Source organism: Palaemon carinicauda, chromosome 39 (assembly GCF_036898095.1).
Source record: "Palaemon carinicauda isolate YSFRI2023 chromosome 39, ASM3689809v2, whole genome shotgun sequence".
In the NCBI taxonomy this organism is placed as follows: domain Eukaryota; kingdom Metazoa; phylum Arthropoda; class Malacostraca; order Decapoda; family Palaemonidae; genus Palaemon; species Palaemon carinicauda.
Window position 1 is genome coordinate 19,453,404 of NC_090763.1, and position 20,293 is coordinate 19,473,696.

Sequence of the window (20,293 nt, forward strand, 5' to 3'; positions counted from 1 at the left end):
CTCTGACGCCCTTAGGCCAACTCCCACGCTTCCAAAACTATTTAGGAAGTTCTGGAAGTTTCAAATATATAGCGACCCTAGGGAGGCATAGATCAGATAGATAATTCCAGCCTTAAGTCATAGCCATCTCTCACTCTTTCTCTCTCACACCTCTCGGTGTATTGTTTTGAACGTGTTCAGTGAAATCTCAGTTTATAAAATTTCTCTTAGGAGTTTTTCGACAGGCCCTGTAGTTACGTGAAAGGTATTTGTATCATTATCTGGTTAACTATATTCATTGAGTGTTAAGAATAATCAAATAGTATGTAAATTTTAATTTTAAGTGAAACAAGAGATTGTACAATTTTCATAAGCATTATTTCTTTTGTCTTAGTCTAAGGTTTTATTCATATTTAATATTGCCAGTCTGGTGATTATATAATTTTCATAGCGTAACATTTTTGTCTTATTTCAAGTTTTGCTTAGACTTAATATTTCAAGTGATTTATTTTTGTTTTTATGTAAATTCTGTCAAAGTGTTGAAATTTATATTGAATATATTTATTTCTGTATAGTGTATTCTTTCAATTATCAGTGTTTATTTCATACTCGCTCGTATCCTGTTAAAAAATCAAAGTAAGGGGTGGTTTTCAATCGATCGTAATAATAATTACCCAGTGTTGTTTTGAGTCTACTTGAGAGACCTTTGGATATTCAGTGTTTTGTATATTGCTGTCTAGGAGTTATACAACTGTCTTAAAGCTCGGATGTTAATATTTTCAAGTGTAACAGATTTAATGTAAAAACAAACAGGTGAGTTTGAAACTCGAGAGGTTGTATAGCTTGCCAGTCGTGATATATAAATCATATTTTGGTTCCCAGACTCTGGAGCCATAACATAATTATATATATAAATATATATATATATATATATATATATATATATATATATATATATATATATATATATATATATATATATATATATATATATATATATATATATAATGTATATATATATATATATATATATATATATATATATATATATATATATATATATATTCGACGGATGTTTATCATAGAATTATTAGAGAATAGCAGTCACTTTAATGCATATAGTTTATCTTTTACACATAAAATCACAGTACTTTACCATACCTCATAATTATACATAATAGAACTCTTCTAGTGTCAAAGGAAACAAATGTAAATTTTCATTTTTTGTATTATGTAAGCCCATTATTACTGATGGGTAGTTTTATATCATTCGACAGCTATTTATCATGGAATTATTATAGAATAACTGTCACTTCTATGAATATAGTTTATACATATAAAATCACAGTGCAGAGCAAATTATATAAAACCAATTTCTGAAAAATTATTCCATAATCACTTCAGATAGAATGGAAAAAATATTTTGGTTGTTTAGTGTGAACTGCAATAGAAAATAAAACGGATTTTGAGTTAAGTGAAAAATCTATTTCTGGGCTCGAGCCATGTCGTCCTGATGGAAGGGTTCCTTTAAGTAGCCTTCTAAGAGATATTTGCTACAGTAATACTCCCAGAGAAATAAACCGAAGGTCTCCAGGATTCTAACTCCTGACACGAGTATCCATTTAAGGATATCGCATAATATCAGGCGACGTATTTTTTAGATACGACACATAGCAATCTTCACCCCAAATAGATTTAAATCTTTGATGTAAGGGGGAAGAGTGGCAAAAGAAAGGGGTGCCAATCTATGTACCCGGTGGACCTCCTATCCATACTACTACCGCGTGCCATTCCTTTACTTGTCATTAAGCAGAAATAGCCGCAGATAAGAGTAATTTCGGTTGGGGTCAGCAAAAGGGTGGGTCCATCAGGACGACATGGTACTCTCACCCAAAAATAGATTTATCCTTTGCTCAAAATCCGTTTTTTGGGCTCGGGCCATGTCGTCCTGATGAATGCATACCAGAGAATTAACTTGAAATTACTATAGCTGTGGGTTTGTGTATGTGCCTTCTACCTTGAATGGATTTCCTTATCTGGTCTACTAGACCTATATGTTAAATTCCAGGTAACTGTCATTTCCACTAAGACTGGAACTGGCTTAGTGCTTCCTGCCCCCTGCAGGGAAATTGTTGACATCGACAATAAGGATTCAAGGTTTGTATTTCCGTAGGAACAAAAGGGAAAACTTTAGAGCTTACCTTTTACTTACCATGGAAATCTGTATACTGATTTCAAGTTTTATGCCCTTATAGGGATTAAATAAAGCTCTGGCATGTTTTATTTGTATGCAACTGAAGTAGCAGTAATAAGACGCAGATACGTTTTAGTATCTTTATTTTGCAACTAAATTATCAAATGTAGTTACAATAAAGTATGAATCTGATCAAGCATTAATATACATCAGGGTTCATATTTTCATCTGTAAGGGAAAAATATATATAATTTCATTATCGGAATAATGCCATTCAATGAAGATGTGAAACCAAATCTGTCTGACTTGCTCAGATTTTGGACATGCGTAAACACTATGACGCAAACGTGCACTCGGCACTGGTGTTGTTGGTTAGATATGCACCTATATGGAACAGTCTGTTAATCATCGTTATGATTTGCACTAGAAGGTATGTATACCCATGGACCTGATATATTGTAAAGTCCCAAAACAGTCCTCTGTTCATCACAGCACTAGACGACGGGTTTTATGACACTACCCGCCGCCACCACAAAATGTTTTATTTCATGTACTTGCTTCACTTAGTGTTTTTAGAAGACCCTGGATGATCTCCACCCAGTGTATGAGCGGAGTTTTTCAAAGTCCATATGTTGAAAGAAGTTCAACGAAGAAGCAACTTTCCTCGGATCGTGACCTGCGGGTGTACTGTCAGGATCAGCTCTGTGAATAAAGTAGGTGAGCTTCGCTCTCAGTTGTCTGAGGGATAGGTTTGATCCTGAGGTTTTGCCTCTGAAGAGCTGTCCTCCCTTGAAGTCTGAAGTTCTTCAAAGATAGACCTTAAGAGACACTACTGGGCACAGAGAGGCATCTTCCTCCAGTGGGCAGATTCTCCAAGGACCCCATCTCTTAGTGGGTAGCTCATTATTGGCAGGAAAGGCAGGATCAGGAAAGAGGTTCAGTTTTCCTGTGTCTAAGAACTGAAAATGGCCTTCGTTTCTGGATAAGGCCACTATTTCACTAACTCTGACCCCTAAGGCTATTGCCAACAGAAAAAATTACTTTCCGTGTTAGATTCTTTAGAGTACAATCCTCATTGTTTAGGTTCGAAGCATAGTGCAAGACTTTGTCCAAAAACCACTTGATGGGCTTTGGTGGGGTTGCTGGGTTGAGTCTAGCGCATGCTTTTGGGATCTTATTGAAGATTTCACTAGAGAGGTCCACCTCAAAGGCGTACAGAAGTGGTCTAGTCAGGGCTGACTTACACGAGGTAATCGTAGTAGAAGCCAGGCCTTGTTCGTGTAGGTATATGAAGAATGCGTGACAGAAATCTATCGATATTTCTGTCGGTTTCCTTGTTTTCACAAAGGAAACCCATTTCTTCCATGACGATTCATATTGTCTCCTAGTCGAACTTGACTTATACTCTTCGATGAAGTCAAATCTATCCTTCGAGATTCCAAACTTTTTGTTCACTGCTAAGGCGAGAAAATCATGAGATGTAGGTTCTCGGTTCTCGAGGATGAAGCGTAGACAGTCGACTTCTGGACCAGTTGGGATAATACTGGGTCCGCCAGAGGAAATAGCTTCAGTTACAATTCTAGAACTAGGGGCAACCAATGGCTTTTGGGCCACTTGGAGGCTACTACTGCTGCTGTCCCTCTGAAGGATCTTAGCTTGTCGAGGACTCTTAGCAGGAGATTGGTTGGTGGAAACAGGTAAATGCGATTCAACCTGTTCCAGTCGAGAGACATGGCGTCCATCGCTTCTTCTTGAGGGTCCATATAAGGGGCTACGTAACGAGGTAGTTTCTTGTCGCTTGTTGCAAAGAGGTCGATTTGCAGTTCCGGGACTTTTTCCGAGATAAAGGAGAATGAGTCTGCATCTAGGGACCATTCTGCCATTACATTGCGGAACCCTTGTGGGTGAACTGCAGATAGGTGTCATCCCCTCTTCCTTGCCAGGTAGAAGATGGCTAACATCACATGGTTGATGTGAGGCAATCTCGAGCCTTGTCGATTTAGACATTATACTATCACTTTGTTGTCCAGGACCAATCTGATGTGGATTGCTCTGCAAGGGGATAGTTTCTTCAATGTCAGGAAAACTGCCATAGCTTCCAAAATGTTGATGTGAAAGGTTTTGAGCTGGTGCGACCAATTCCCTTGCACTTTTCTCTCGTGAGAATGGCCACCCCATCCTTCCAAGGAGGCATCCATGTGTATCACCACTTCTTGGATGGAATGGAGAGGTGGTGTGACTTCAAGTCCCATTGGATTCCTAACCATTGGAACTTTTGAGCTGGAGAAAGGCGAGACTTCTTACGGTTGATCTTGAAGCCCAGGTGTTACAGGAACTGGATCACCTTTTTGGCTGCCTGCAGACAAGTAGTCTTAGATGCTGCCCACACCAGCCAATCGTCTAGATATGCTACCACTTGAACTCCTTGGGAGCGTAGCTGCTGGATGATTGTGTCTACTAGCTTCGTGAATATCCTTGGAGCTGTGTTCAGTCCGAAGGGCATTGCTCTGAAGACAAACTTCTTATTCCATAGCTTGAATCCTAGGTAGGAGGAGAAGGGGCGGCTGACTGGCAGATGCCAGTAAGCATCTGCTAGGTCTATTGAGACTGTGTAGGCCCCTTTTGGTAGAAGGGTCCTTATGTGTTGCAAAGTAAGCATCCGGAACTTGTTGTTCTCGATGAACTTGTTGAGTGGAGACAAGTCTAGAATGACTCTGAGTTTGTATGAGTCTTTCTTAGGAACACAAAACAGCCTTCCCTGTAATTTGATGGACTTTGCTTTCCTTATTACCTTCTTGTTCAAGAGTTCTGAGGTATATTCTTCTAACGAGGGGGTGGAGTGTTGGAAGAATTCTGGAAAACAGGGTGGAGTTTTGTTCCATTTCCACCCGAGTCCATTCGTGATTAGGCTGTGGGCTCAGGGACCGAAGGTCCAGCGATCCTGAAAGTGATACAGTCTGCCCCCTACCTGGAGCCCCTCATTGCGTGGGGGGTCCTGAGGAATTGTTTCCGTGACCACGTCCTCCTCGGCCCCGCGAGGAGTTTCCGGAGGAACTTCTCCTTGGGCCTTTTCCTTTGTAAGGGCGAAAGGAAGTCGACTGCCTCTCAAAGCCAGGGTTAAACGCTGGCGACTGAGCTACCAGTTGTTGAGGTACCATCTGGAAGGTGGTCTGAGGTATCGTGGTCATAGTTTGAGGCATCATGGTTATGGTCATGGCAGGAAGTTGTGCAGGTCTGTGTGGTCTCCTTGCCTTTTTGTTCTTAGGCTGGGGACCTCCGTGCTGAGACTTTGGAGTTAGTGTACCCGGCTCCTTTCAAGGCTTTCAGGAGGATGGCTTGCGCCTTGTCATGCTCGAAGATAATGACTTCTTCGGGTACCGTTTCCTCACGGGCTGCATGTTCATCCCGTAGTCTCACGTAACAGTCTGGGTAAGCTGAAACGTTAGGCCAGAACTCGAGATCTTCAATTAGTTTGGCTCCCAACTTCTCTGAGACGAATAATTTCCCATTCATCATGGGCATATGCTCCGCATACCTCCAGGGGTTGGTTTCGGAGCAGTGAGGGAGATCCAACACTCTAAGGGGCTTCTTAGTGGACCCCCTGGAGGTTCACGGTGGTCCACCATTTCCTGTAGCAGTATTTGCTGCTGCTTGATTGACTGCTTCATAGTCTCTTGTTCCTTCTGGAACGATTCCAACATCCGCTGGATCGACGCGAGGATCGCTACGCTCTTGTCGACCTGTGCAACTGGTTGAGGAGTTGGGGCTGAAGAGGTTGACGGCATAGGTTGGTATGCCGTCATGGCAAACTGAGGGTCTTCGGTTTCCGTTAAAACGGATCCTTCTTCCTTCGCTTGTGGAAGTTCCATGTTTTCTTCAGGGCCTCATTGCAGTAGGTCCTGCTTCGTGTCAGTGGACACTTCTGACATCCTTTCTTGGTGGATGTCCATGCCTTCTAGTGCCTTGTTTATGTCCGCGTCGATCTCCAGTTGTACGAGAGGAGGCTGGACCTGTTCCTGGGGCACTACCGCATTTGATAGAGCCTTGGGGAACAGGAGGCACCTTAGGGAGTCATTGGATAAGTATGGTCCCGGAGAGTTCTTTTGGAACCCTCTTCCCCATTTGCGAAGGGTCTCCCTCGCTGTGTCCCTAGTCTCTATGTTGACCGGGAGGGCTTCTCCGAAGCCGTTGGCCAGCAGGGTTGAGCAGGTGGGGCAACCCTTCGGGTCCCAATACTTCAGGACTTCCGACACGATACAGCAGGGGGCATGAGTCCTGCACATCGTGTGTCCACAAAAGTCTTTGCCCTTGTAGTTGCAGAGCAATGCTGCACACTTCTCCATCGGCTCCTCCTGTAAAGGAAAAGGGCTCAATGAGTATCATGTTTTTGAAATCACTGATATAAAAGCATACATTTTTATTAACAATAGTAATCACTATTGTTTATAATAGCTTAGGATAGGTAAGCTTGAAAGGAAGTAGAAAAGACACATATCTGTGTTTACTTTCCCAGGCCATTGCTGATACCTCCGTCAGTAATAATATTTGGTTTCCCTGGTAGGGAGAATACAAGGTAGACGAAACTCTAGGAACTAGAGATGGAGTTAGTAAGTGTCTATGCTAACATTATCCACCTGTAGTATATATTAATACTGATCGGTAATTTTTAGGGTCATGATGATCGAAAAAACCATCTGGGTGTTGAGGGAGTACTCAACCTGAACATAATATCGTGGTCCCAACAATTGTCTGCGATAGGAAACACAGAGTATGTTAGAAAACATGTGTACTACTGTATAGTTGTATACTGTAGTTCAGCCGGCGGCACTGCCGGGGTTAGGTTAGTACCTGGCGGCACTAACTGAGAGTGAGAGAAAAAGCATTAAAGAACGAGAGTTTCCTATTATTATGGTTTAATACAACACTTGGAAGTGTAGGAGGACTATCAGGCCGCCTACTGTCTCCTTGCCAGAATGAGAGTTCCAATGGAAGGGGGTAAGAATCTGTCTGATTCTGGCTTCCACCCATCCACAAAAGGCCTGTCGCTGGCTAAACAGCCGGCGACAATAATTGTGGATAGCAGTGAGGACTTCCCAAAGTATGTGAGGTTTCCCACCGGCAGCTGTCAGGAGCCGGCTCAATCTTCCCCCCAATAGTATTCACTTCCTGTGAAGGAGGGAAGTAAGGGGGAAGGTGGCTGAGGAGACTGAACTAACTGCTACCGGTAGGGCACCAGCCGGTAACGCGGTCAACCTAGCAAGCCGGGATGACTGTCAGAATACCGGTGAAAGAGTACTGTGACGGCTATGACGTCACTAAAGGACAGAAGGGGGAAGGGTAAGGGTTTTATAGTTCACTGAAATGAGAGGTGGCGGCAGGTATGGCGCCTACCTTCAACAGTGAACTGAGGAAGCATGGCTTCCTGTGCTGACGACATCGTCGGCGGCAGAGGAAACATGGTTCCTTTGCTGACGACATCATCAGCGACAAGACGAGGGCACCCTGAGTTATTTACTATCTAACTCAAAGCCGGAAGTGGCAAGAACTCTGTTCTACTCGACGGCGATGAAGAAAGACAGTGGTTTCCGCCTGTAGTGGCGGCGGCACTCAGGGAGGCAGACAGGGTTTAGCCTCTTTTCTCTGAGAGAGAATGTATATCGTACCTTATCCATAGATTCTAGAGAATGTAAGTTCTCATCCGAATCAATAAAGAACAATAAGGTGAGACTAAACGTAGGGAAATACCTTACTAACGTATATATGAGCGAGAATTTCCTAGCTCTGGTAGGATCCCCAGCCAAGGTTGGTACCGCAGGGGTTCCCGCCGCATACGAAAAGCAAAGTTACATAAAAGGAAGAGGAATAATATACATGTATGCAAAATCTTCACTTGTATAATTTGCCTAACTAGCTAATATTATAGCTTAATACCGGGAATTGTCGCCCGACTAAATAAAATGCAATAGTAACGGGCGACTGCAGTCGTAAAATGGCTGCCTCCGGTTCTTGGCAATGCTCGACAAAACACACTTAAATTATTGAAATTTAACTGTGAGAAGGGAGCCTAAAATTATACACAGGAAAGAATTAATACTCAACTTTCCAGAAAATGATGCTGGAAATTGCATGATGAATATTCCGAAAACTTGCAACAAAACCCCAGGTTAACGTGGGAGAACACCTAGCTTAGAGCGCTACAAGTAAAGGAATGGCATGCGGTAGTTGTACAAATAGGAGGTCAAACCCGGTACCTAGATCGGCACCCCTTTCTTTTGCAACACTTCCCCTTTACATCAAAGAGTTAAATCTATTCAGGGTGAAGATTGCTATGTCGTATCTAAAAAATACTTCCCCTGATATTATGCGATATCCTTAATTAGATACTCGTGCCAGGAGTTAGAATCCTGGAGACCTTCGGTTTATTTCTCTGTGAGTATTACCCTTCCATCAGGACGACATGGCCCGAGCCTAAAAAGCATACTTTTGAAACATCTATTCTGTAATCAGCAGTAAACCAAATAAACATGGAATTGTAATTATCATAAAGTGAGCATGTATATACGATGGTGACAAATTTCACATATCCTGAGTAGCAGATCCGCTGCCTCGTAGTGAAGGGGTTAAGGAGAAAATTACTTGAGACTTCCAACATTAAATGACTGAATGATTTTTCTACTAAAATGCCCTAAAATGAGTGTTAGAGAATAAATAAAATAGGTTTGCTTACCATCTAAACAGTAGGTTTTAATCTATCATAAATTATCATTGGTTCAAAAGAATGCACGTCAAGCAGAAGCATGAAAAGTAATCTAGACCTTGTAACTTTTCACTACAAATATATAAAACTAGAAAATTTTCCAATTTACCTTTGCCTTTTCCATATCGATCCACATGTTCCGACCTTTCACTTCGTGGTACCTCCTATTATCTATGATATAATTCAAGATGGCTCTCCTTTCGCGATGCTCATACTCTCTCCTGAAAAACACATTAAATAAGCATAAGCTGTGTGCAAAATATTATTGTATCACATTCTTCAGGCCTATTGGGGCATGAAATTCACATACTATATTACTTTTGCTATCACTATTTTAAAAATGCACTCAAATAAAAATTTAACAATGTGATTTGCCAAAATAAAACCTTATTAACATAAAACAAAAGGCCCCTAAAAGAGATTTATAAGTACTATAAAATTAAATTTCATAAAAAAGCCAATACCCACCACTTTTGATAATGTTTTGTAGTCTGTCAATTTTCCCATACTTAATTCTATTGTTTAATAGTCAATAGAAGAACGGTGCTTGTACACACTGACCAATGGGTCCTAGTTGTTAATAAGCTTAATTTTCCCTCACTTTCTACATATATAAAAAAAAACTATATAATCATGCTAATTTCTCCAAGATTATCTAAAGTATCTAGGGGTAAGTTTGAAATCCGTTCCTACGACATTTCGTAACACAAGTTTGACATAAGTAACCTTCCACAGTAAAGAGACAATTACAAAATTGCTGTGAAACTTCCTTACCTGCAGTTGTTGTAGCAGAACTGGCCAATCTAGAAACTCCCTTGGAACTTCTATGATTAGAAAGTTTGGGTACCACTTCCCCTGAGGCATTCAGATTTTGTTTAGTACCTGATAGATTAGGCAGAATGCGAGGAAAGTCTTAAACAACCATTTTGTCCCAGGGGAGATGCACTGCATCTGGGACTGAACTGGAGCTCATTGATATTCGGGTAATTGACAAACACGTCCCATCCCAGGGAGGTTGGACTGCATCTGGGTTAGGAAGTGGAGAATAAATACTGCCAATTTGAGGTTCAGGCAATCAGCAAACCTATTTATAATCAAAGAACCACAAAAGATGGGAGTTTTCTCAGTACTTGATGAGTCAAAGACAAATCGGAACCAACTGTCATCCTAGTCGGCTCAGACTGTCAACTATGACATTTGTTTTTTCCGGGATGCAGAAGGACAAGAGGCGAACGACATTCACTTGTGCCCAATGTTGCATCCCAAACACCAATCAACAAGCAGGAAAGACACAATATCCCCTTTCTGATAAACGTACGTCCCTACAGTTATGTTCTTGCTCATCAACACTACTTAGAGACTATTGACAGTTGCAGTAAAGTGGGTTAGTGTTACATATGACACTTTATGTAAAATAGTTTATATGGAGCAACTTGCCTCCCAGTGACCATGTTCCTGACACTTGATCCTTCAGAAGGTGGGTTCCATAATCGGCATGAGATAAGGGAAAACGGGTATGGCTCCGCTAACCATTTCCTCTCATACCTTTGTGCTTGTTTTGGCTTAGGTTTAAAATTGCCCGTAGCTACTTTTAACCGATCTAGGAACAAGCATAGCAGAACCTAACTTAGCATTTCTATTTCTAGATGGACCTAAAAGGATAATGTTAATCTCATAAAAGACAGGAAACTCGTTCCTGTTACTTCAACATGAGTTATTGTTGCTCATGAGATGGCAGCCTCATGTCTCGCTTGCGAGCGAGATGGGATCACAAGGCATTCCGTTGTTAAGTCTAATCAATGACGCGTGACAAAGGTGCGTCAGTAGGCCAACAAATATTTGTTTACGCATTCCCTGACTGGTGCATATAAAAAGCACGCTTGCTTGTAACTGGAAGTGAACATGGGACTCGTTTGTGTGTCTGCAGGTGTAGAGCTAACGTTTGACTCACATCTGGACGATATGACCAGATCTGTAATTCCTGGTGAGATCTACATGAAAAATCTGAAAAAGAAGTTGTCTTCCTTGAGAAGAAGCTGTTTTCTTCCTTTTAAGAAGACTTACCTTAGGACTTCTAGTATTCAAAGGTCAATATCGTCATGAGTGTGGATAGGAGAATACCTGTAGTAAGCTCCTAAAAAAGCCGCTTTTGTACCTCGTGAAATAAGCTGATCTGTTATCTTTCGGTGTAAAGTTTGGTTAGGCTTACATTTAGGTGATACTTTTAAAATTTTCACAGGGGAATGTTTTTGTATCATAGAGAAAACTGTAACATCTGAAACACAAATATGATTTCTCGAATTAATCACATTTGCGGGGGGAGATGAAGACCTGTGAGAGTTCATACAGTTTAAGCTAGTGAGACCAACGTAACATATAACATCTTTTGTGTTCAAATAATATAGTTATGTGATTCTCAGAATTGTTTCTTTATAATTTTCTTATTTTAACTTCACCGCCTGGCAGCAGCGAATGCCAACGTCAGTCGTTCCCTTACCATAATGAAAACAACCTTGTCCCATATGGCAAGACGAAACTGTAGGGTGTTGTTCTGTCACCTGTACCTTGTAACCTCAGTTGGACATCAAAATGCAACAAGGGCAAAGGTGTTTTTCCTAATTCGACTCACAAAGGTAGATAGGAAGTATAATAAAGAATACGAATTAAAGGAAGAGAAATATCACACACAATAAAAATAAAACTTTAATAGATTATGAGCCCAGGATATGCCCAGAGCGCCAACAGTGAAATAAATCACGTAAAAAGAGGGGAACATTTTTGGAGTAGAACGACATCGTGTACTACACTGTTAAAGGACTGAGCTACAAGGGTGCCATGATGCAGCAAGGTACACAAAATGGCAGGCGAAGACAGAGAGAGAAAAAGACATGAAATTTTAAATGAATCAAATTAATTCCATTGGGCAAAGAGAATTAAAGCCGCTCTCACTCAGAAGAGGTGGTGGGAATGTATAGATCCAGGATATGCCGATGATCAAGATGACTGGACGCAAATGCAACTACTGTACAAAGAAATAACGATGCACCGAGTTATATTACACAACGAGTGGGTAATTTAGATCTGGACAACATAATTGGATGCACCAAAGGAAAAGAAGCATGGGATATCTTAAGCAATATCCACACAAAAACAGATACATTTCAAATTGAGGATGTGCTTGAAGAACTGTGTAGCTGCAGGAAAACTGAAGAAATGTCAATGAGGGAATATATAGCGTATGTAATCAAACTGGCCAGGGATGTAAATGTAGTTTTAGGGGGAGAAGTAGCTCAATTTGGAGACTCAATGGTACCTGTATTTGTGCTGAGAGGTCTTAAACATATTCCCAAATATCAAATTTTGGTAAAGTCCTAGTTCTCAAAAATTGAAGATCTAAATATCAAAACTGTGAAGTCAGTGCTGCTTTTTGAGGAGAGGCAAGATAAACTTGAGGCAAGAAAAGAAGAGAACCTTTTAGTTTATAAAACGAACTTCAGAAGAGATTCAAGAAAAAAACAGAAATTCAAGCACAAGTTATAAAAGAGAAGAAGACGCAAGAGGCTTTAAGAGAGGACAAAGATTTGCCTGCTATGCTTGTAGCCAACCTGGACATCTAGCACGATACTGTCTAAAATTTGGAGAAAGAGCTAACGAAGAAAGAAGAGACAAAGAAGAAAGAAGACACAATATGGAAGACAGACGAAATAAAAGAATCAGGAAAAGAATATCAGGGAAGAAAGAACAATATGACAGTGATAAAGACTGTAAAAATGAATACGAAAAAGAGGAGCTATCAGGAAAAGTTGCCAAAACAGAACAGATACAAACACAATTGTTGCATTAATTGAAAATGAAAGTGAAAAGACGGAAAAAGTGAATGCTATTGTGAACAGGTCATCAGTGAAAGAAGAAGATTCCAAATTAATAAGAAACTTGGATTCTGGTGCTAGTGATCACATGACACCTCATAAAAACATACTTGTTGATTTTGACAGTAGCATCACAGGTAACAGAAAATGGGGTGATGGCAAGAAATCGTCAGTTCTAGGCAGAGGAAAGGTGATTATGAAAATGAAAGACCAGTATTGTGGATATGAGTTAAAATTATAAGAAGTATACTATGCCCCAAACCAGATCAAAACCCGATGTCAGAAAAAAATTCGATAAAAAGGGTTTTAAGTTAGTTACCTACAAAGGTGTCAAACAAGTGAAAGATGTAAAAGAAGTATTTCGGAAAGGATGCTGGAATAAGGCAGCGATGTATCAGTGCAAAGCCAAAAAAAATTTGCAAGGAAATGAAAAGAATTTTAAGAAGAATGAAGAAGTAGAAATCACAGGAAATAGAGCAACGATAAATCTATGGCACAAAAGATTTGGACATGCACTATCCTTACCCGAAGTTAGTGAAGCAAAAGGAAAAGAATACTGCACAGCATGCATGGAAGGTAAGTCCAAAAATAACCCAATGCCTGCAAGTGAATCTAAAAGTAGTGAAGTACTAGAAATAGTACATAGTGATGTTTATCAGATTCCTGAACCATCATTGTAAGCAAGTGGAAGCCATTACTTTGCCACCTTTTTGGATGACAATTCAAGGTAAAGTGAAAAGGCTACAATGAAGAAAAAAGTAAAACAATAGAGAAATTCAAGGAATACATGGCCAAAGCAGAGAGGAAACACAACAGACTTCTGCAATGCCTCCACACTGATAATGGGGGAGAGTATGTCAGCAAAGAATTCTCGGTTTTTCTTACAGAGAAGGGAATAGAGAGAGATGGCTGACAATCCCGCTCTTCTTCTTCTTCTTCTTCTTCGTCTGCATTTTTTCCCGCTTTTATGTGGGGTCGATGTTTTTGACCAGTGTTCTCCATCTACCTCTGTCCCACACTTCATCACCGGTTAATCCCTTTGATGGAAGATCATCCCTGATACAGTCCATCCACCTTCGCTTTGGTCTCCCTCTCCTTCTCCTTCCATGTACCTCCACTTCCATCACTCTCCTCCCAATATACTGTTCATCTCTTCTCATGACATGACCATTACCTCAGTCTACTTTTTTGGATCTTATCTGATAGTTTTCCAACTCCTGTGGTACTCCTAATTACCTCATTCTGTATCATATCTCTTCTTGTCACCCCACTCATCCATCTCAACCTTCTCATCTCTGCCACATCCAACTTCTTCTCTTTTGTCTTCTGACAATCCTGGTCTCTCCTCAGCAAAATGAAAGGGCTGAATGCCTAAACCAGAGTTTGCTGGCCATAGCAGGATGCATGATAATAGAGTCTGGAGTACCTCACAAATTCTGGCCTGAAACAATTCTTCATGCAAATTACATCAAGAATAGAACAATGTCAAAGGCCATAAATGAAATTCCATTTGTGCTGTGGAATGGGAGAAACCTCGAACTTGACGACCTGAAATTGATCGAAGTGTTCCACTGTGAAGCTTGGGCTAAGCTAAGGGAGACTCCAAAGCTAGAAGTTCGAGCAGAAATATGTGTCTACAAGGGGGTGTGCCCAAACCGAAAGGGATTCAACTTGTGGAACATCAACAAACAGGTCATGATCAATGCCATTAGCGTTGAGTTTAAAGATGAGATTTACCCTTTCAAGATAAAGGAACCAGCAGTAGGAACGACACCCAAGAAGCAAACAGTAACTCTCCTCTTATTAACTCAGACACTGATAACGACACCAATTGGGAGAACCATTTCTCAGATGATGACACCAGCAATAGAAACAGAGAAGACAATCAAGATAATCGAGAAAACAAGCCTGAAAACTGGGAAAAGTGAAGAAAATCAAGAAGAAATTCCTGAAGAACAAGGAAATCAAGATCATCAAGAAAATCATCAAGAGAACCATGACTAGGAACCTAATTTGAAAAGATCCCAATGGACAAGGCAACCAAGGAAGTGGCAGTGTTGCAAGGCCAATACAGATTTTCAGCATTTTCTAAAAGACCCATTGACTGTTGAAGAAGCACTCAATTGTCCTGACAAAGACAAATGGGAGGCTGCAATGCTGCAAGAAATGGAAGTGTTAGAAAGCATGGACACCTCGAAAATAGGGCCAAGACCAACAGGACACAAAGTTATTGATTGCAAGTGGGTATTCAGAAGAAAATACTGTACAATGAACTAAGTGAGGCAGTGGTACACAAATCAAAATTTGTGGCCAGAAGGTTCTGCCAAACACCTGGTGTGGCCTACCTTGAGACTTTCACTACTGTAGTGAGGTAATGACAATTTGTCCTAAATTGTATTTTTCCTAGCTATACAAACCCGTAATCATTTAAGATAGGAATTCGCTTCAGCGCAGCTGAAACAGCCGAAGAGAAAGAAAACCAGGCAGTTGTGCTGATTGGTTGGCTGGCTGTATGGGGCCAAACTTAGCTCCGGACCCCCCCAACCACAGCCCACTTTCCTCATTCAAACACTTTAGGCTCAATGTGGAACATGAGAGGGGTGGTAGAGGCGGGCATTTATATTAAATGATTACGGGTTTGTATAGCTAGGAAAAATACAATTTAGGACAAATTGTCATTTGTTCCGACGCGATATACAAACCTCGTAATCATTTAATATAGGAAGACTCACTGGTTGGAGGGAGGTCTGCCTTTGCTACTTGTGAACAGTTAACTGCCCGGATATAGACCTGATCTCGAATGAGAGCAGAGGACTAAATCCACCTACCCCTGTCTCTCGACCCAACATGATGATGGTGGGGTCTGAGAGACTGGGAGCCGGGTCGCGCGATGGGTAAGAGCATCGCGCGACCTGAGAGCGTGAATGTAAGAGAAACTCGACCCTAAGGTCTCAGTGACTGGATGAACCTCCATAACCAAAAGGTAAAAGGTTTATACATCCACCGTGTTCCCTGCCTAGCAGAAGAGAGAGAGAGAGAGAGAGAGAGAGAGAGAGAGAGAGAGAGAGAGAGAGAGAGAGAGAGAGAGAGAGAGAGAGAGAGAGAGAGAGAGAGAGAGAGAGAGAGAGAATATCTGTAAACAAACTCTAGCAATCTTACCTGGGAAGACTTGTCTTGATGTATGGGACTCCGAGGGAGGAGACAGAGAGAAAGGCGGAGCACATGCACACTGCTTACAGGAACGGCTGCGCAACCTCTCTGAGTCTGCTGATTCGTTCTTCCGAGGGAAGAATGCGAGCTGCTGCCGAGTCGAACTGGGGGAGCAATTCCCTCAAGTTCGAAAGCCCTTTTGCCCGTCACCAAGTTTCAGCACGGGAATGAAATGCCATGCTGAAGCTCAATGACTTCATCAAGGCATTCTCTCATTAAGAGGGTCACTTGTTGGGCAGCCACCACAGGACCGATAGTGAACATATCGAGTCTCCTGTGGGTCATGTCTTTTAAATAATAGGCTGTGAAGGTGGTCTGTCTTTTCCACAAGTCCGCTGGAAGAACTTGCTACACGGAGAAATTGCGTTTGAATGCCAGGGAAGTGCTGATTCTCCTGACATCATGGGCTTTAGGTCGACGAGCCAGAGAAGGATCGGAAGCCAAGGCTCTTTCAATTACTTGGTGAATCCAGGAGGAGACCGTATTCTTGGTTATCCTCCTTTTTACTCTCCCTGAGTTAACATACAAAGGTGTTAGTCGGAGTCATGTTGCTGCAGTGCGTTTAAGATAGTATGTCAAAACTCCTCAATGGGCATAGTAACAACTGATCTGGGTCATTGGTTACAGAACAGAGACTCCCATTCTAAAAGGGGCTAAATCTATGGTCCAGCAATAAACTCAGGGACGAAGCTGAGTGTCACTTCCCCCCACCCCCTTGAATGGGCGATGTCATACGAGAGGCCATGTAGTTCACTGACTTTTTGCCGAGGCTAAAGCGAGCAGGAGCGCCATTTTCAAGTGAGATTTCGGTCAGTTGCATGGTGTAATGGTTCGTAGGGAGGTCCTTTTAAAGATCACAAAAAGCGAACCACATTCCAAGGAGGAGGCCTATCTCTGACTGAGGGCAAGTGATCTCATAACTCTGTATGAGTAAAGAAAGCTCCAACGAAGACAAAATATCCACTCCTTTCAGCTTGGAGACTAAGCTAAAAGCTCAGCGATAGCCTTTCACCGCCGAGACTGAAAGGAGCTTTTCCTCCCGAAGGTATACAAGGAACTCCGCTATTACTGGAATAGTGGCATCAAGTAGATATATTCCTTCCATGACACCAACCACAGAATACTCTCCACTTTGCCTGGTAGACCAAAGCTGAGGACCTACACAAGTATCTGGATATTCGCTCCGTAACTTGTCGTGAAAAGCCCTTCTGAGAGAGGAAACGCTAGATAGTCTCCACGCGTGAAGTCGAAAGGACTGCACTTGTGGAAGATGTTTGCATGTGGTTGTTTAAGTAGATCTGGTTGTGGAGGGAGTTCTCTTGGTAGATCTACTACAAGTTGCAGGAGGTCAGGAAACCACTCTGCATGATGCCATAGCAGAGCTACAGGGGTCATCATTAGATCTTTGGATGCTCTGGTCTTATTGAGCAGTCTTCTCATCACACAAAATGGGGGAAAGGCGTACACGTCGATGTTGTTCCACCGTTGTTGGAATGCATCCTTCCATAGAGCCTAAGGGTCCGAGACTGGAGAACAGTACAGCGGAAACTTGCTGTTCAGAGATGTTGCGAACAGGTCTACAGTCGGGGAACCCCACAAAGACAGGAATTTGTTGGCTATCTGACGATTCGAAGACCATATGGAGCCTACTATCTGAGACACTCTGCTCTGATTGTCCGCGAGCACATTACTCTTACCTGGACTGATTCGAGCTGATAGAGACATTGAATGTTCTTTTGACCATCTGAGGATCTTTACTGCAAGATGACATAGAGGCTGCGAAAAGGTACCGCCCTGTTTGTTTATGTAAGCCCCTACTGTGGTGCTGTCGCTCATCAACACCACAAAGTGACCTACCAGCAACTGTTGGAACTGATGAAGTGCTAGCTATGCTGCTCTCATCCCTAGAAGATTTATGTGCTCGTACCTTTCTGACTCTGACCAAAGGCCGGAGATCATATGGTGCTGCAGGTGAGCCCCCCATCCTTCTTTTGATACATCTGTGAAGATCATCAAATCCGGAGGGGAAAACAAGAAGATTCTGGCTCCGTCGAAGGTTTTCGTCTACCATCCACCAATTCAAATCCATCACCTGATCCTGAGTTATAGGAACTCGGGTGTCCGGTGGATAGGAGTGTTGGTTCCACACGGATTTCAGCTGCCACTGCAGGGATCTTATCCTGAGGCGGCCATTTGGAACAAGACGGATGAGAGAGGTCAGATGGCCTAACAGACTCAACCAACAAGAGGCTGGAAGAACTTCTTTCCTGAGGAAGGGTGCAGCCACTTCCTTCAGTCAGTGTACTCTTTTATCTGCAAGGAAGACTTTCTCATGGACAGTTCTCTGATCATACCAAGATATACCAGTCTGTTTAAAGGTTGCAGTGATGACTTCTCATGATTTATCAGAACCCTCAGGTCCTGACAAAACTTCAGAAGCATGTCCCGGTGACGAAGGGTCGTCTCCGAGTCTGCTAGGATCAGCCAGTCGGCCAGATATTTTAGAAGATGGATGCCGTTCCTGTGTGCCCAAGATGACACTAGGGTGAAAACTCTAGTAAAGAGCGAAGCATAAAAGCTTGAACTGGTATGACTCTCCCTTGTGTATGAATCTTGGATACTTCCTTGAAGACGGATGAATTGGGATCTGGAAGTGTGTCCCTCAGATCCAGCGTGCACATGAAGTCCCTTAGACGAACCGCTTAGATGATCGTGTCTGCCATCGCCATTCTGAACCGAGTATATTGACCAAACTTGTTCAGAGGGAGAGATCGATGACTGGTCTCCAGCCTCCAGTTGCCTTTTTCACCAGAAAAATTTGACTGTAGAAGCATGGGGACCCGTCCGCAACCTCTTGGAGAGCGCCCTTCTGCAGTATGGTTTGGACTTCAGCCCAGAAGGCCAGCTCCTTTGCAGATCCCTTCGCATAGAAGCTTAGATCCACTGGATCCCAAGTCAGAGGGAGAGATTGAATGAATGGGAAGCAATACCCTAGGACGATCACTTCGACCGTCCAAGGTTCTGCCCCATGGAGCTGCCACCTCTGCCAGCAGCGCTGTAGGTATCCTCCCACAGTTGGTAGGTGAGGAGGAATGCCCATCCTATTGGGAGTGACCACCTCAGCCACCTCCATTTCCTCCCTTCTTTCCTCTGAAGGACTTTGACCCTTTCTGGCCTTTAGATAGGAAGGGCCGCTTAGACACCTTAGAAGGTCCAGAGGACCTAGAAGTTGACGGGTGAGAAGAGGAAAGTGCTTGTTGAGTCCGGGAAGACTGGGAAGGTCTACCATAGGGCCAAGATGTCATAGCCCTATGGAGGAGAGGATCGTTTGACGATTTATTTCCTCCATCATTCAGCAGCCCTCTCTATCTCTTCCGGAACAAATAGTGATAAACCCTCAAGGGTGAAATTCCTCAACTAGGAGACCTCCACATTCAGCACCTGCTTGTGAACTTACCTCTGACGGTATCACTTCTCTGGACAATAGCGTTCGCCCACAGGTGACGACGTGGTGCAATAAAAACTCAAAAGTCCGGGTACCTGACAACAGGAAAGACTCCATAATCTTCCTGGCCGACTCCTTTGAAAGATCGTGCGAGCAAACCATGAAGCCTAAGAATCCTAGCCATACATCGAGCCACGAAGCAGCCTGCATGGCTAACTTCGCACCTCTCTCAATATTCAGGAGCTCAACTCCCGAGCGGGAGGCCTTCAGAGAAGAGAGGGTTCGAGTCGGGACACCCTTCGTTAGACCCTACCAAAGGGCCAAAGGACTTGGAGGAATGTGGTTCCCCTTCGATCTTGTATTACTTCCTTTGTAGAGCAAAAGGAAGTGGAAGGTACCAAGTGGAGGAAACTGCCCTAAAGGAACTAGAAGTTCCAGCTATTGGGGCGATAGCTTACCTTTTGGCGGCTGTCAAACCCTTGGACCAGGGAAGAGCTACAGTGGACCTGGAAGGCTTCTGGGTCTTGAATATCTCGTCAAGAACCATATCCTTCCCTTCCTGGATGGTAGAACCAGGAGCAGACAGCCTGTTGATGGCCATCATACAGGCAAGGACCTGTCAAAAGGTATGCTCCAACTCACATCTCTCTTGCTCAGAGTGATAGTTCTAACTGGCCGCCTTTGAAAGATTCTCATCCTCCGAATCTAAGGGGTCATCAACTGAATCGCTTTGAGGACCCGCTACAGGGGACCGTCTCTGTGCCTCAGCTATTCTAGCTTCTCATGCCGCCGCATTCTTGGGTTTCATCTCAGTGTCCTTCGATTCCCTACGCACAGAA

The 20,293-nt window shown here is 42.7% G+C and overlaps 1 protein-coding gene across 1 annotated transcript in view; it reads right to left on the reverse strand.

Annotated features, from left to right (window-relative positions):
- Window positions 1-20,293, reverse strand: part of LOC137631060 (uro-adherence factor A-like) — a 264,160-nt gene that overhangs the window by 138,792 nt on the left and 105,075 nt on the right. The window contains exon 5 of the mRNA XM_068362655.1: window positions 9,040-9,151. Within this exon, the coding sequence (XP_068218756.1) occupies window positions 9,040-9,151 (112 nt within the window). The remainder of the gene's footprint in view (window positions 1-9,039; window positions 9,152-20,293) is intronic.